This window comes from Oryctolagus cuniculus, chromosome 15, assembly GCF_051225735.1.
Source record: "Oryctolagus cuniculus isolate XC-2025 breed Fujian yellow rabbit chromosome 15, ASM5122573v1, whole genome shotgun sequence".
In the NCBI taxonomy this organism is placed as follows: domain Eukaryota; kingdom Metazoa; phylum Chordata; class Mammalia; order Lagomorpha; family Leporidae; genus Oryctolagus; species Oryctolagus cuniculus.
This window is the reverse complement of record NC_142881.1, coordinates 2,416,156-2,431,402: the sequence shown is the minus strand read 5'-3', so window position 1 is coordinate 2,431,402 and position 15,247 is coordinate 2,416,156. Positions and strand designations below refer to the sequence as shown.

Genomic DNA, 15,247 nt, shown 5'->3' with positions numbered 1-15,247 from the left:
CGGCCTGCGAGCTCTGTGGGGATCAGTTCTCGTGTTAGGCGTGTGTAGGTCTTAGCCCTGTCCTACCCAAAGTGTCATTCTGTTGGCTCACAGCAAGCAGCAAGCCCAGCTCTTCACCACAGCAGAACTGTCAACCCAGTGCCTGCCTGGGGGTGGCAGGATGGTGGCAGAGAGCGCAGAGGGGCCCCCGCCCCCAGCTCTGCCATCTTGTCCTGCCGCTCCCTGCCCTCTGCTCCCCATGCTGTCACAGACTTCAGAGGATTCTTTGTTTCCATGGTTCCATAGTTGTCCCCTGGTGCCAACAAGAAGGCCAGGCCTACAGGAGGTCTGCTGGGGGCTGCTGCGTGGTGTTGGGGTCTCCCCACAGGCCCTCAGAGCTGCTCTGCCATCAGTGGTCCCGTCCCCACCCTGGGCTCCTCTTGAGAAGCCGAGAAACCTGAAGGAGAAATGAGGGAGAGTGCTTCTGTGGCTGCAGTGCAGGGGTGTGGTGCTGGGACACAGCGTGTGGCCGCAGTGCAGGGGTGTGGTGCTGGGACACAGCGTGTGGCTGCAGTGCAGGGGTGTGGTGCCGGGACACAGCGTGTGGCCGCAGTGCAGGGGTGTGGTGCTGGGACACAGCGTGTGGCTGCAGTGCAGGGTGTGGTGCCGGGACACAGCGTGTGGCTGCAGTGCAGGGGTGTGGTGCTGGGACACAGCGTGTGGCTGCAGTGCAGGGGTGTGGTGCTGGGACACAGCGTGTGGCTGCAGTGCAGGGGTGTGGTGCTGGGACACAGCGTGTGGCTGCAGTGCAGGGGTGTGGTGCTGGGACACAGCGTAGGGCTGCAGTGCAGGGGTGTGGTGCTGGGACACAGCGTGTGGCTGCAGGGGTGTGGTGCTGGGACACAGTGTGTCTGCAGTGCAGGGGTGTGGTGCTGGGACACAGCGTGTGGCTGCAGTGCAGGGTGTGGTGCTGGGACACAGCATGTGGCTGCAGTGCAGGGGTGTGGTGCCGGGACACAGCGTGTGGCCGCAGTGCAGGGGTGTGGTGCTGGGACACAGCGTGTGGCTGCAGTGCAGGGTGTGGTGCTGGGACACAGCGTGTGTCTGCAGTGCAGGGGTGTGGTGCTGGGACACAGTGTGTGGCTGCAGGGGTGTGGTGCTGGGACACAGTGTGTCTGCAGTGCAGGGGTGTGGTGCTGGGACACAGCGTGTGGCTGCAGTGCAGGGTGTGGTGCTGGGACACAGCGTGTGTCTGCAGTGCAGGGGTGTGGTGCTAGGACACAGCGTGTGGCTGCAGTGCAGGGGTGTGGTGCTGGGACACAGCGTGTGGCTGCAGGGGTGTGGTGCTGGGACACAGCATGTGTCTGCAGTGCAGGGGTGTGGTGCTGGGACACAGCGTGTGGCTGCAGTGCAGGGTGTGGTGCTGGGACACAGCGTGTGGCTGCAGTGCAGGGGTGTGGTGCTGGGACACAGCGTGTGGCCGCAGTGCAGGGGTGTGGTGCTGGGACACAGCGTGTGGCTGCAGGGGTGTGGTGCTGGGACACAGCGTGGCCACAGTGCAGGGGTGTGGTGCTGGGACACAGCGTGTGGCCGCAGTGCAGGGGTGTGGTGCTGGGACACAGCGTGTGGCTGCAGTGCAGGGGTGTGGTGCCGGGACACAGCGTGTGGCTGCAGTGCAGGGGTGTGGTGCTGGGACACAGTGTGTCTGCAGTGCAGGGGTGTGGTGCTGGGACACAGCGTGTGGCTGCAGTGCAGGGGTGTGATGCTGAGACACAGTGTGTCTGCAGTGCAGGGGCGTGGTGCTGGGACACAGTTGGCTGCAGTGCAGGGGTGTGGACACAGTAACCTTTACTACGTTACTAACTGACGGTAGGCTCAAAGATTTGCTTTTCAGTGTGTGCTGTTGGTTCCTCTCATTGTGCATGACGGCCGCTGTTGGTTCCTCTCATTGTGCGTGACGGCCGTCCGTCAGGACTGGCAGACGCAGACTAAAGCCCGCTACGTCTGTGCCTCCCACGCTGCTTGCAGGCTCTGACTGTGCAGTCCCGTCACAGGGAGCAGAACTGGAGCGGATGTCCCTTCCCTGGGCTTTCACGACTTTGTTATTCTGCAGTCAGCCACAAAATCTGAAAAGGCAGAAAAATGTAGCTTCCACTGTTTAGAAAATCTCTGTGGGTTTTCTTCCCCCAGGGGACGGTTTTCAGTAAATTCTTCATTGGGAAAACGAAATCTGAAATTTCCGATAGAAAAGCTGCACTGGCCGCCTTAGCACCAGTGTCTCATCACTCATTTGTTTAGGGGGCAGGCGGGGAGCCCCGAAACACTCCAGGCCAGAGCCCAGGGCTGGGGGACCCCTGGGGCTGGCTCCACCACCAAGTGTATTGTTCATCCAGAGACCTCCCGGGAGCGCACCCTGTGACTGCCTGCAGCCCCTCCCCTGCATGCCCTAGCGGGGCTCCATGGCCAGCTTTCAAAGCCACTCACTCATGCTGTGGCCATGACCACTCTGGACCTGGGCTGTGGGGTCACGGTGGAGCTGGGTAGTCCAGGGCCTCTTGCCTGGGTCAAGAATGTTGTGTGGACAGATCCCTAGGAGTTGAACATCAGTGTGGCCTTCCTTCAGGGTAAGTGGGCAGCTGTCTGGGAGCCTGGGCTCCTAGGTTGTGGGTACCTGGTCTCTTTCTAGAAGCTTCTAGAATATAACAGAACAGATGCTCAGACTCCCATTGCCTTTGTGGGATTAAGGATGATCGTACAGAGGTTACCTAAAAGCAAAGCAAACGGAAGTGCTGCATGGGCCTCTGGGGTTCAGAAACGAGCTTGTGGACACAGGGGCTGCAGGAGAGGCTGACCCTGTGTCCAGCTCAGGGGTGACCCGGGCTGCTTCAGTCCAGGGGACACTTTCACATCCTGGTTCCCTCCCCGTGTGACTGGGACATGGTGCTGCGTAACCCCCACTGTTGTGGACCGTGGAGATCCTACTGCCTCCTTCAGGGGGTACCTGGAGCAATAAATAATAGGTAGCAGCTGAGAAGTTTTACACAAGGGTTACCTGGGGTTGTTGACCCTGAGCTTGGTTCTGGGAGCCCTACCTTCCAGGTTCTGGGTTGTGCCGCAGAGGTATGTCGCCGAGACGCTCCTCTGCAGGGACGTTGGAGGCAGTAGCCTTGCCCTTGGCTGACCAGGGATGTCAGAAAGAGGGTCGGGACAGCAGTAGCCTGGTAGAAAACTCATCGTCTTTCACCGCCCTGACGCCCTGTCCTGAGATTTCCCTCATTCTCGTGGTCCTGCTTTTTCTGCTAACAATCACTTGTTTGCTGTAGGGAGAAAAGACCCTTTCACTGACTGTGCCATTCCCCGGACCCTAAAAATCTTACACCCCAGAGGCGTGGATGAAGCTGCTGTCACCTCTCTCCCAGGAACCTCAGCCAAGTTCAGTGCACAGAGCCGCAGGGCCTAATCGTGTGTTCTGGGCCCCGACCTGGCTTTTCTCATCTGTGCCAGTAGAGGAGGGAGTCTGATCCCCGGCTGTCGCCCTGTGCCTGCCTGCGGCCTGCTGTGGCACACACCCTCAGCAGGCAGAGCAAGGCTGGGGCAGAGGCACCCAGAGCTCTGGAAGGGAAGCTGCACAAAACGCGCGAGGTGGCCCCGGCGAGACCCGGAAGCAGAGGACGCTCGAGCAGGTGCTGCCGCTGTGGGCCGCGTGTGTCGAGAGTTAGCACGGGAGGCCGAGGCAGGTGACCAGGTGTCCTGTTTGAAGCCCACGTCCACAAACGTTGGTGACATTGGTGGTCCCTGATGTAGACTGATGTTCCTCCCTCTCTCAGGTCCAGGAGGAGACTGTGGGATGATGGGCAGCTGCCTGAGATCTTTGGGGAGATAAGTGCCCTGGTGGAAATCCCAGCACTGTGATGCGGCTGCGGGAATGATTCTTTAAATGTTTTATATTTTTACAGACGTATCTGTATAAGCATTTTATTTGTAGGAAGCTAGATGAAGGTGGCAAGAGGAAGGTGCCTCCGGTGTGTGGAGTGTTAACAGCTTCTTTGCTCACCGCTCAGCGGTGGAAAGCACAGGCAACACAGACATGAGGCTATTTGAACTCTTTATTTGCCACATTTGCAATATTAATAACCGTGTTTCTAGAAGTTGTCACATCAAGTAAAAGATCTTCATTCCAGACCTGTCTTTTGAGGCCAAATTGAGACTGGATGCATGCATTTAATAAATTGTAGTCTCGAGTAGTCTCATTTTTGTAAATAATTAGTTTCAGTGAAAGAATAAGTTAGCATATTGTATGCATCTAATGCTGCAAATGTACGTACCGCAAACTTGGCTATTAATCAACAGTCAAGCACCGCGAGTGGGGTCTCATACATAATGAATTGTGCTTAAGCCTCATGGGCTTCCTGATAGAAAAATAAAAGAAAACACAAGTGTAGTAAGCTTTTGAATAAAATTTAACTAGATTGCTTTGCATCCTGTAATTGTTTTGGAATCATTAGGGACCTGATCGTTCATCTATAGTTTTGGGGTGTTTTTAACTCCATCTGTCAAACAGTGGAGACTTTTAATGACACGTTAAAGTGTTGATAAAACACAATTTTCTTTTTAATGATTTGAACATTTAGGTGGAAAAGCAAATAGGCTTTTTGAAGGCATCCTAGTCTGCCAAGTGCACTATTTAAATTGTCTTTTAAAAATGTTTTATTGTTGCTGGTGTATTTTTAAGAATCAATTATTTTTGAAAAGAAAAAATACATACAGGTTTTCTATGTTGTTTTGCTTGGGTGTTTTTAAAGCTGCAGTAAATTCCTCTGTGGTCTTGTTTAGACCCTGGCATTCACTAGAGGCCCAATTTCGAGGGCTGAGAATGTACCTGTGACCACCCAGAAAGTTGGGACCAAACCGAGCTGTAAACCCGACTTGTGCCTCGTATCGTCGGCCTCAGAACGTGGCCCATTTGATAGGGCCTGGTGTCTGCTCCGGGGTCAAGGCGAGCAGCACTATTTATGTCCCCCTTGGTCGGGACCCCCACAGGAGAAGGGCAGTGAGGATTGGCTGCCCTGGAGCCCGGCCTCCTCCTGGGAGGAGCTGAAACACTGCCTTCTCCAGGAAGCGTCCCTGTGCCCTCTGTCTCGCCCAGGGTGGCTGCCTTCCCTGACCGTGGGATATGGAGTCTCTTCCCGCTGTACACAGTGCATCTGTGAGAGCAGGAGCTAAAACCAGACCTGGGGGGCCGGCATTGTGGCGTAGCAGGGAAAGCCACTGCCTGCAGAGCCGGCATCCCATACAGGCACTGGGTGCTGGTTTGTGTCCTGACTGCTCCACTTCTGATCCAGCTCTCTGCTATGGCCTAGAAGAGCAGTGGAGGATGGCCCAAGTGCTTGGGCCCCTGCACCCGTGTGGGAGGCCTGGAGGAGAAGGCTCCTGGCTCCCGGCTTCGGGTCGGCCCAGCTCCGGCCACTGCTGCTGTTTGGGGAATGAACCAGGGAAGGAGGGGCTCTCTCTCCACCTTTGCCTCTCTGTAACTCTGCCTTTCAAATAAATGAATAAATATTTAAGGAAGAAAACAGACTTGGGAAAGCTCATCTGTAAACTCACCTGTTAGGAGCGGTGGCGTTCTTGACTAGAAATATGTTAATTGTACCTGTCATCGTTTGATGAGAGGGTTCTTCAAAATGTCTGTAGAAAACACACGTCATGAAAAAAGTGAGCATGGGTTTCAGAACAGTTTTGCTCCAAAATAAACTTTTTTTTCTTTTTGACTGGCAGAGTAGACAGTGAGAGAGAGAGAGACAGAGAGAAAGGTCTTCCTTTACCATTGGTTCACCCCCACAATGGTCACTGCGGTCAGCGCACTGCGCTGATCCAAAGCCAGGAGCCAGGTGCTTCTCCTGGTCTCCCATGGGGTGCAGGGCCCAAGCACTTGGGCCATCCTCCACTGCACTCCCGGGCCACAGCAGAGAGCTGGACTGGAAGAGCAGCAACCGGGACAGAATCCGGCGCCCCGACCAGGACTAGAACCCCGTGTGCTGGCGCCGCAGGCGGAGGATTAGCCTAGTGAGCTGCGGCGCCGGCCCAAAAATAAACTTCTTAATTGCACTTCCCACACCCTTTCTGAAGTGCCTTCTCGCAAACCGCTGTGTGTTGCTGTCACACGCGTGTGTTGCTGTCACGCGCGTGTGTTGCTGTCACGCACATGTGTTGCTGTCACACCCGTGTGTTGCTGTCAAGTGCATGTGTTGCTGTCACACGCGTGTGTTGCTGTCACGCACGTGTGTGTTGCTGTCACGCGCATGTTTGCTGTCACACCCGTGTGTTGCTGTCATGCGCATGTGTTGCTGTCACACCCGTGTGTTGCTGTCACGTGCATGTGTTGCTGTCACACGCGTGTGTTGCTGTCATGCGCGTGTGTTGCTGTCACGCGCATGTGTTGCTGTCACACCCATGCGTTGCTGTCACATGCGTGTGTTGCTGTCACATGTGTGTGTTGCTGTCACACCCGTGTGTTGCTGTCACACGCATGTGTTGCTGTCACGCGCGTGTGTTGCTGTCACACCCATGTGTTGCTGTCACGCGCGTGTGTTGCTGTCACACGTGTGTGTTGCTGTCACGCGCGTGTGTTGCTGTCACACCCATGCGTTGCTGTCACGCGTGTGTGTTGCTGTCACACCCATGCGTTGCTGTCACGCGCGTGTGCCGCTGTGCCCGTGTCTCCCACACTTGAGCGCATGCTGTTCCCAGGGCTGCAGGAGTCAGTGAGGAGGCCCCTGCGTCACTGGGGACAGCGTGTGGTACCCCTAACGCTGTCAGCAGCAACAGGAGCTTGGGACCCGCAGGGCTGCGTTCGCCGCAGACGCGCCCCGGCGGACGCCCTGGACCGGCTGTGTTGTGGAGGTCCTGGCGTCAGCACTGCAGTCTCTCTCTTTCCTGTTCTCTTTCTTTCCAAACCTCCATCGTGGTACCGGCTCCATAGCTGCTGGCGGGCAGGCAGCAGGGAGCGGTCACCTGTGTTGCAGGTTCCTTGGCTGACCTGAGAACATCTGATCAGAGCAGGGAAGGCCCCTTGGGTGTCGGAGGAACACCAGCACGGGCCGCCCACTGTGTCCCCAGGTTTCTCGTCACCCTCCCTGCCTGCGCCGCTGGCCACAGCCCCCGAGGAAGGGGCCACCCTGCGTGGACAATCTTGCCCATGAGTCAAATGCACCATGGCATGAACCCATCACATTTGGATGGAACATAGAGTTGAAAGGCCTTATTCCAACTTCCCCCTTCAAAAAAGTGAGCTTTGCCCATAGCAGGTGGCACAGTTCCTTTTCTGTCTCAGGTCCTGCCCCTGGAAGGAACAGGACTGAGCATTTAGCAAGGTTCCTAATTAAGTGCAGGACAAACCCGTCCATCGCTGGGCGCTCCGCGAGATCTCCTAAATTGGAGGTAATTGTGCCTTCCCCCGTGGTATTTAGCAAGCGTCCTGCGTGGAGTTTATAAAGTCACCTCTGTTGCTGTCCTGTGTGTTGCTGGAACTGTGTGCCTGCAGGGGCTCTCCCGGAGCCCTGGGGGCCCCGCCCACCCCTCGCATCCTCGAAGCAGAGTGGCCCAGACTGCTTGCTGCTCAGCTCGGGTGCTTCTCCTGCTAAGGGGGTCTCGATTGCGGGCTGCAGCCACCTCAGGTCTGGCTCAGGACACAGCCTGCGTGGACTCCTGCCAGATCCCAGAGGAACTCCGTGGAGCCCCTGTCTTTGTTTCCTTGAGTGACCCTTCAGTGTCACCAGTTCACTTTCCCAAAGCTTAAGAGGAAAATGTTACGCTAGGAGGGAGAGAGACTGGCTGTGCACGGAGTTCACGGGAGCCTTCATCCAGGCACCACCAGGCCTCCCTGGGTGGAGCTAATGGTGCCAATCACCCGGGAGTGACTTCAGACGTTCGGCCTTTTTTGTTATATCAGATGGACTCAAGCCAAGTCCAAGACGGTTTAAAATTCTTTGGGGAGTAGAATTTTTTCAGAAATGAGCCCCTTGTGATTCTTGCTGCCAGTGCAGTCAAGGAACCCCAAAATCTGAACCCCCAAGTCTCCCACCAAGCTGGGCAAGTTTTAAAGGATTTGACAGTAACTCAGGGAGAGGCTGGGAGCCGTGGTGCCGGGAACACACCAGAGGTTGACCCTGAACCAAGGCTTCCTGCCAGGGTGTGGCCAGCCTGCCCCACCGTCCTTCCTGAGCGAGTCCCTGGGTGGGTGCACCTGTCAACCTCGAGCCTGGGGCTGTGCAGTCTCTGCCCTGAGTGGAGCTGAGTGGAACGCAGAGGGAGTCTGAGAGCAAGGCCGGCCTCCCTGCAGCGCCTGGATGCGGGGGCCCTGCAGGGACTGTGCAGCTTAGGGTTGGCCGCGTGCCTCCCCAGGCTCCCTGCTCCGAGTTCTCGGCAACTTCCTTGTCTAGAAACCCAAGCCTCGTGCAGGTAGCAAAGCCAGCTCTCCCTGCAGGGACTTCCGTGTCGAAGCCAGGGCGTGTACTGGAGCATGTGTGCCCCTGGCCCAGATTCTGGCTGAGGCTGAGGAAGGGAAGTTGATAGCAAACCAAATCGGAAGTAGCGTCATCCCTGGGGGTTCTCTCTGCAACCCAGGAGGGGGTGGGCTTCTGTGGTGACAGCGCCACGGGAGCTCCGCCCAGGCTCCGCGGTGCGCCGGAATCCAGAGCCCCTGGATTGCACACAGCCGTGTGTTTCTAGAAGTCCCTAAACTAAGCCATCTGAGAGCCTGGCGTGGCTGCACCATGGGACCCGGTCCTCCCCGTGGTCGTGTGGAGGGAGGCTCCCCCATGCCAGGGCCCTTTCTCAGCCACCAGCTGTCACCCCTGCCCAGTGGAAGTGAAAGGGCCCTGTGTCATGCCATTCTCCTGAGGCTGATTGGGTGGCAGCTGACATCCTGGGTGAGGGCGGGGGAGCCTGGTGTGGCCCCTGCATCCCCCACAGGCCCTGGGGTGAGGGTCTTGTCCTTTGCGGCCCGTCTTTCCAGCTGGAATCCATAGCCGTGCGGAGGCCGTGTCTTCTGGGGGTCCCAAGCAGTGGTGTTTTCCCGGAGACCATGCACGGCCACGGGAGTCACATGTTGGTAGCATGTGAGGGGCTAGACTCTCAGGAAGCCCTGGGCGTGGCATTTATGTGGGCACAGACCACAGAGCCGGTAATCACGGGTGTTGCAGGGTTCAGCGGTGGGGTGGTCTGGAGAAACTCCCCCACGGTAAGGGCGGCCGTCAGCGCCCCTTCACACAGCAGCTCTCCCAGGCTCGAGCGAGCTGGCGGGGTTGGAGGAGAGGGCAGGGCAGGGAATAAATTTTATTTTATCGCAGAAATGGAAATTTGTGTCGTGGCTTTAAAAATCTGGTTTTATGTGTGTGTTTAATGCCATTCATTTTAAATGTAGCATCATAAATCCTCGCTTTGGAATCAAAGATGTTTAATTACGTTTCACCCATGAATCGTTATCTAATGCCAATAGAGAAAGAGTTAAAAAGGAGAACCACAGAGTAAATCAGAGGTTGAGATCTTTAGCACACGCATAAAAAATCAATTTAAGATGAATTTTACTACTATAAAAATTCTTCAAATATCCTTTTAAGAGTGGGAAATGCTCAGAAACACAGCTCTCATCTCAGTCCCCGGGCAGTGTCGAGGGAGCGGCCGCCTCGGACGGCCTGACCGTGCCGGCTCGGGCGTCTCCGGGGGCACGTGACGCTCAGTTGTCACAGGTGGGTCCCGTAGCCCGGCCTCCCTCCCCAGGCGCTGGCCTCCCCATAGCGCCATGATGGCCGTGTGTGCCATCCCGGGGTCCTCCCAGCCCTGAGGCCAGCTTGGCTGCCTTTGACCAGCACCACGGCCCCATGCCCTCCTGCCCACGGTGCCCGGCCCAGGTGGCTTGCTGTGGCTCTCGTGACAGTCCCACGCCTGGTGTCCTGGGACAGCCGGTGCCTGATGGTGGCAGCTGCTGGAATCCCCCGCCCTGCCCTGACCACAGTGCTGACTTGGGCTCCGTGAAGGTAACTAAGAGGGGGTGCGTTCCACACCCCTGTCAGCTTCTCACCGTGACCAGGCCCAGGGCCTCGCCATGTCCGCGGAAGGGGCGGGCTGCGAGGGCCTGCTCTGGCCGCAGTGGGCGGAACGCCGTGGCCGCTCACTCCCACATAAGCGCTGGAGCTGGAAGCCTCCACATTGCCACACTGCTCTCCTGTTTGAGAGGTGGACTTCCTGGGTGGTGGCCAGACGCTGGGCAGGTGCTCTACCCCAGGGTGAGGTTTCACTGCCCATGGCACACTCGAAGCCCAGCCACCTGTGTCGTTAACACAAGGGCAGCCCCCATAAGGCTGGGCTCGGTTGATGGGATGGGTGCGTGCGCTTCCCGCATGCGCTTTGTTCTCTGCTCTCACTCCGGCACTCCAGCCGAGGTGCCCGTCTGTCTCTGCTCGCCGCCTTGTCCACGTCCTTCGGGTTTGCATAAGCGTTGGTTTCCCTCGAGGGGGAAGCGGGGACTCGGCACCAGAGAAGCCACCGGAGCTCTCGGGAAGAAGGTGGAGATCTGAGAAGCTGTGGCGACGCATTCTCTGTGAAGCCAGCCACTCACTCTGCAGGACTGAAGCAGAACCACTGGTCAGCTCAGCCCCGGGGCTGTGGTCCACTGGTCACATGCACAGGGACAGGCCCCAACCAGGGAGCATCGAAGTGGGAGCTGAGAGTGGCCCCAGAGCCCTGGTCCGCCCCGCGCTGTGTTCTTAGCTCTGCTGCCTCGATCAGAGACATCTGCAAGGCTGGCCATGGACGGCCATGCTCGGACCCCTGCCCACAGCCGGGGAGCCGTCTCGCCTGGACACGCAGCTCTGCCCCCTGGACAGCCACGCTCGGACCCCTGCCCGCAGCCGGGGAGCCGTCTCGCCTGGACACACAGCTCTGCTCCCTGGACAGCCACGCTCGGACCCCTGCCAGCAGCCGGGGAGCCGTCTCGCCTGGACACGCAGCTCTGCTCCCTGGACAGCCGTGCTCGGACCCCTGCCCGCAGCCGGGGAGCCGTCTCACCTAGACACACAGCTCTGCTCCCTGGACAGCCGTGCTCAGACCCCTGCCCGCAGCCAGGGAGCCGTCTCGCCTGGACACGCAGCTCTGCCCCCTGGACGGCCGTGCTCGGACCCCTGCCCGCAGCCGGGGAGCCGTCTCGCCTGGACATGCAGCTCTGCCCCCTTGTCACTGCTGCTGCTGCAGATCCAACACACGTCTCCTGGCCGTGCAGCCTGTCACTTCCTTGCATCGTGTTCACGTGGTCCCTCCCCCGGAATGGCAGGTGGCTCCCCTGTGGAGCTGTCACTGCCTCCTGCAGCCACGCCTGTCACACGTGTGTGGGCTGCACTTCGAGATGACGAAGGCTTCTCCTCTACTCTGATCCTTGCAAGGTTGGTGAGTGTGTGCTGAAGAGAAGCACCAACATGTAGACCGAGGCACACGCCAGCCTGCCAGACAAGGTGGTGGCTGCAGGGGCCCAGGCAGGAAGGGCTGGAGGGCCCAGAAGGGCTTCCTGCACCTGCGGGGTGGGACTGCCCATCAGGCCCAAGAGGCAGCACAGACGCGAGGTGTCTGGGCTGGACCCCAGAAGGTAGGGAAGAAGGAAAGGCAGTGACCCGGGGCCGGCGTTGTGGCACGGTGGATACAGCTGTCGTGTCATCTGTGACACCAACATCCCATACGGGCACCGGTGTGTGTCCCAGCTGCTCTACTTCCAAACCAGCTCCCTGCTAATGGCCCAAGAAAAGCAATGGAAGATGGACCAGGTGCTTGGGCCCCTGCACCCAAGTTGGAGACCCAGATGAAGCTCCTGACTTCGGCCAGGCCTGGCCCTGGCTGTTTTGGTCATCTGGGCAGGGAACCAGTAGATGGAAGACCTCTCTCTCTCTGTCTCTCCTTTTCCTTGTATAACTCTGACTTTCAAACAAATAAATCCTTAAAAAAATGAAGAAATCAGACCCAGCGCCACCTCTTGTGAGTGTGGGGTCCTAAGGGAGAAGATGAAACGGCTGCATCCTCCACGAGGGGCCCCGAGCTGCAGAGGTGGACCTTCTCCAAGGGGCAGCGTCTCAGTCCAGGAGCCCAGAGCTGACACCTGCCGAGGGTGGAAGTCGGCTCCTTGGTGGGGGGGGCAGACCAGCAGACGGACGAGCAGCGCCCCGAGAGGCAGCAGCTTCAGCTGACCTTCAGAGGTGGGTGGGGCCCAGAGAGGGACCCACAGACACCCCAGGCATAGGCATGGCCGTGCTGTCGCTGAATGAGCCAAACTCAGACCCAGAGGAGGCCTGGAGCGGGGGTCAGCGGCCAGAACGTGGGCCGTGGAGTCCCCCCTGCTATGCGGGAGACCCATGACCCTGCTGCCTCTGTTGTAGGGGGCCGGAGTCGGGCCAGAACGTGTGAGGCTATCTGGCCCCTTTTCTGGATAAAATTCCAGAAAGTGTATTCTGGGAAATATTTTTTGATAATGGGATAGCTGATTCTCGTGGCAAATGTGCATGCATGAGACTTGATTGGGAGACGGTGGCGCCTGAGTTTCGGTGGCACGTTTGCTCCTGGACGTGGCCATGCTGCAGGCCACCCCTGCATACGGCAGGGCACTTGCCTGTGGGTGCAGTGACATCCTGTGTCTCCCTTTCCCTTCCTGTTCGCAGGACATCTGCTGGGCGCCTAGCACAAGCCCAGGAGCAGCTCCAGGGGTGCCCTGGGCCTTGTCCTTGTGTGGAAGAAGGTGCTGGAGGCTGACTGAGCTCCTGTCTCCCTTTTGCAGCCCTGCAGAGGCCCCCGCTACCCCTGAAGGTCTCGGAGGCCCGAAGAGAACGCCGGAGCCCCTGGTGCAGTGCGAGGCCTGGCTCCACGCCTACTTCCACGAGCCTTCGGCCATCCCCGAGCTGCCTGTGCCGGCTCTCCATCACCCCGTTTTCCAGCAAGGTCAGTGTCCGAGCCTCCCGCCGCGTGTCCGTGAGGGAGCCTGGCTCCTTAACTGCCCCGGCTTCGCGGTTCATTTGGTTGCCTAGAGCAGCTTGGTGCTCTGTCGTCATCTGAGCATGGCAGGCGTCTGGGCGGGAGGAACAAGCGCCCGTGCTCTCCACCCACTCCACACGGTTGTGTTAGTCTTGGCACGAGGTTGCGTAATTCTTGGCAAAGGCAATAAAAATGATGCCTGCGGATCGACTGTTGACTCACTGGCTGAAAGCTTTAAATGGGAACGCATCTGAATGGCAGTAAACTTTTCAATCAGCGTATTGTTAACTTAATCTGACTGCTTGCCAGTGGCAGAGGGAATGATGCTTGCTGGGGACAGTTAGCCACTTGCGTAAGCTCGGGCGGTGACAGTGACGTCACAGGAGGGAGCAGCATCGTAGCACCTTGGACGGGTTCGCGATCTGATTTCCCGAACTCGCCACCATCTTCAGAGGTGACCCAGAGCTTGTTGCCTAACGGTGGCCTGGACAAGGCGGTCGGGGCTGTGATGGCTGCAGACATTTCCCAGACCTTGGATCTGCCCGATGCAGAAGTTACTTGTTCAAGCCGCTCTAGACACATGTGCCAGAAGTGTGTTTTCAACAGTGATTTTTTTTTTGACAGGCAGAGTTAGACAGTGAGAGAGAGAGAGAGAGAAAGGTCTTCCTTCTGTTGGTTCACCCCCCAAATGGCTGCTATGGCCAGTGCACTGTGCCGATCCGAAGCCAGGAGCCAGGTGTCTCCTCCTGGTCTCCCATGCAGGTGCAGGGCCCAAGCACCTGGGCCATCCTCCACTGCACTCCGGGCCACAGCAGAGAGCTGGACTCAGCAGTGATTTTTAATAATCACTTGGGCATAAGTGTGCCTGTAGTCACATGCAGACGTGTAATTATACAGGCGTTTACACATAGGTACCCCTGAGGAAGCAGTACCGTGAGGTTTTAAAGACGGTGAACAGGGAGCGGTCTGGAGTCTCAGAACGGGAGTTTGCTAAGCAAGTGAACAGCACTCCAGCCGCTGCCGTGGTTCTCAGCGAAAGCAGACACGCAGCCGAGTCCTCGGCAGGAGGGAGTGGAGCGGCCCCCGAGGTCGCCGGCGAGTCGGACAGGTGCCTGATGAGACCGCGAGTGTCGTCTGTGCGTCATGACCTGAAGCTCTGTGGTTGAGGTGACCCCCGGGATCACGGGACTGGGTCACCAGGTTTCTGTGGTGGGAGACCCCAGCGTTTCCAGAAAGGGGCCCCTGGGAGGGGTCTGTGGGAGCTGGGAAGGATGGCCCTTTGCGCGGTGCTGCACCTGCCTCACCTGGACCTGGCGGTGGAGGTTCGGCCCCTGCCCCCAGCCCAGCACTCGGCCCGCCTGCCCGACCCTCCCACGTCCATGTGGTGCACCTCCTCCCCGCCAGGCACAGGGCAGCCATGTTACCGGGGGGTCCCAGGCAGTCAGAGGCCCATTTTGCTTTTCCAGTGAGGGCTCGGGAACCTGGGAGCAGTGGGCCCTTCTGTTGGCTGTTGCTATTTTGGGGTTAACTAGTCCTGGCAGTAGGAGGAGGCACAGCCCTGCCCGGCTGGCTCGCTCAGAGTGTGTTAAATAAGCGTGCTGAGACTTAAGGGCTCAAAAGAGAGAAATTCTACAACCAGGGCAGGAAGCCTCTGTATCGTCTTACAGGGAAAGGTGGGAAGAACGAGCCCGTAAAACCCGAAGTTTACTTAAGGTTTGTGAGCAGCTCAGTGAAAAACGTAGAGGGAAAGACCGCCGGCAGATCACCAGCTCTCTGCAAGGCAGACGGGGATCCTGGCCTGGCGCTGGCTCTGCGGGCCTGGTCCCACCAGGGTCCAGAGAGAAACTTGTTCTCATGCAGGCCAGGCCGGGTGAGCCAGCGCAGAGAAGCAGGGATCCTGGAGTGACCGGGGCGTCTCTGAGCTGCAGCAGCGGCACCAGGACTTGGCGTCTTCTCCCTGGCCGCTGCCGCTGCTGTGTGTGCTGGACCTTGACCCAGGGCCTGGACCTGGGGCTCCTTAGACCGGCCCTAGTGCTAGGAGGCTTGGGGTTGCTACACTTAGCACTGCCTCCCTGGCTCAGGGCGCACACCGGGCCACCTATACCTGGGCTAGCAGGCTCAGGCGGGTCCCTGTGACCAGCAAGACCTAGCAGTGGTCTGTGGGATGGGTGAGTGCCACCAGCTGGCCTAGCCCTGCCGTGTGGGTGGGTGCTTCCAGCTACGACCAGGCCCCACCAACAAGGTTGGGGGTGGGAGGGAGGTG

At 58.3% G+C, this 15,247-nt stretch overlaps 1 protein-coding gene across 3 annotated transcripts in view; it reads left to right on the top strand.

Moving 5' to 3' along the window:
• MGMT (O-6-methylguanine-DNA methyltransferase) overlaps window positions 1–15,247 on the top strand; it is a 275,632-nt gene that overhangs the window by 215,246 nt on the left and 45,139 nt on the right. For all 3 annotated transcript variants that reach the window (XM_008249830.5, XM_089313808.1, XM_051836651.3), the window contains one exon: window positions 12,791–12,951. In XM_008249830.5, coding sequence (XP_008248052.4) covers window positions 12,791–12,951 — 161 coding nt within the window. The remainder of the gene's footprint in view (window positions 1–12,790; window positions 12,952–15,247) is intronic.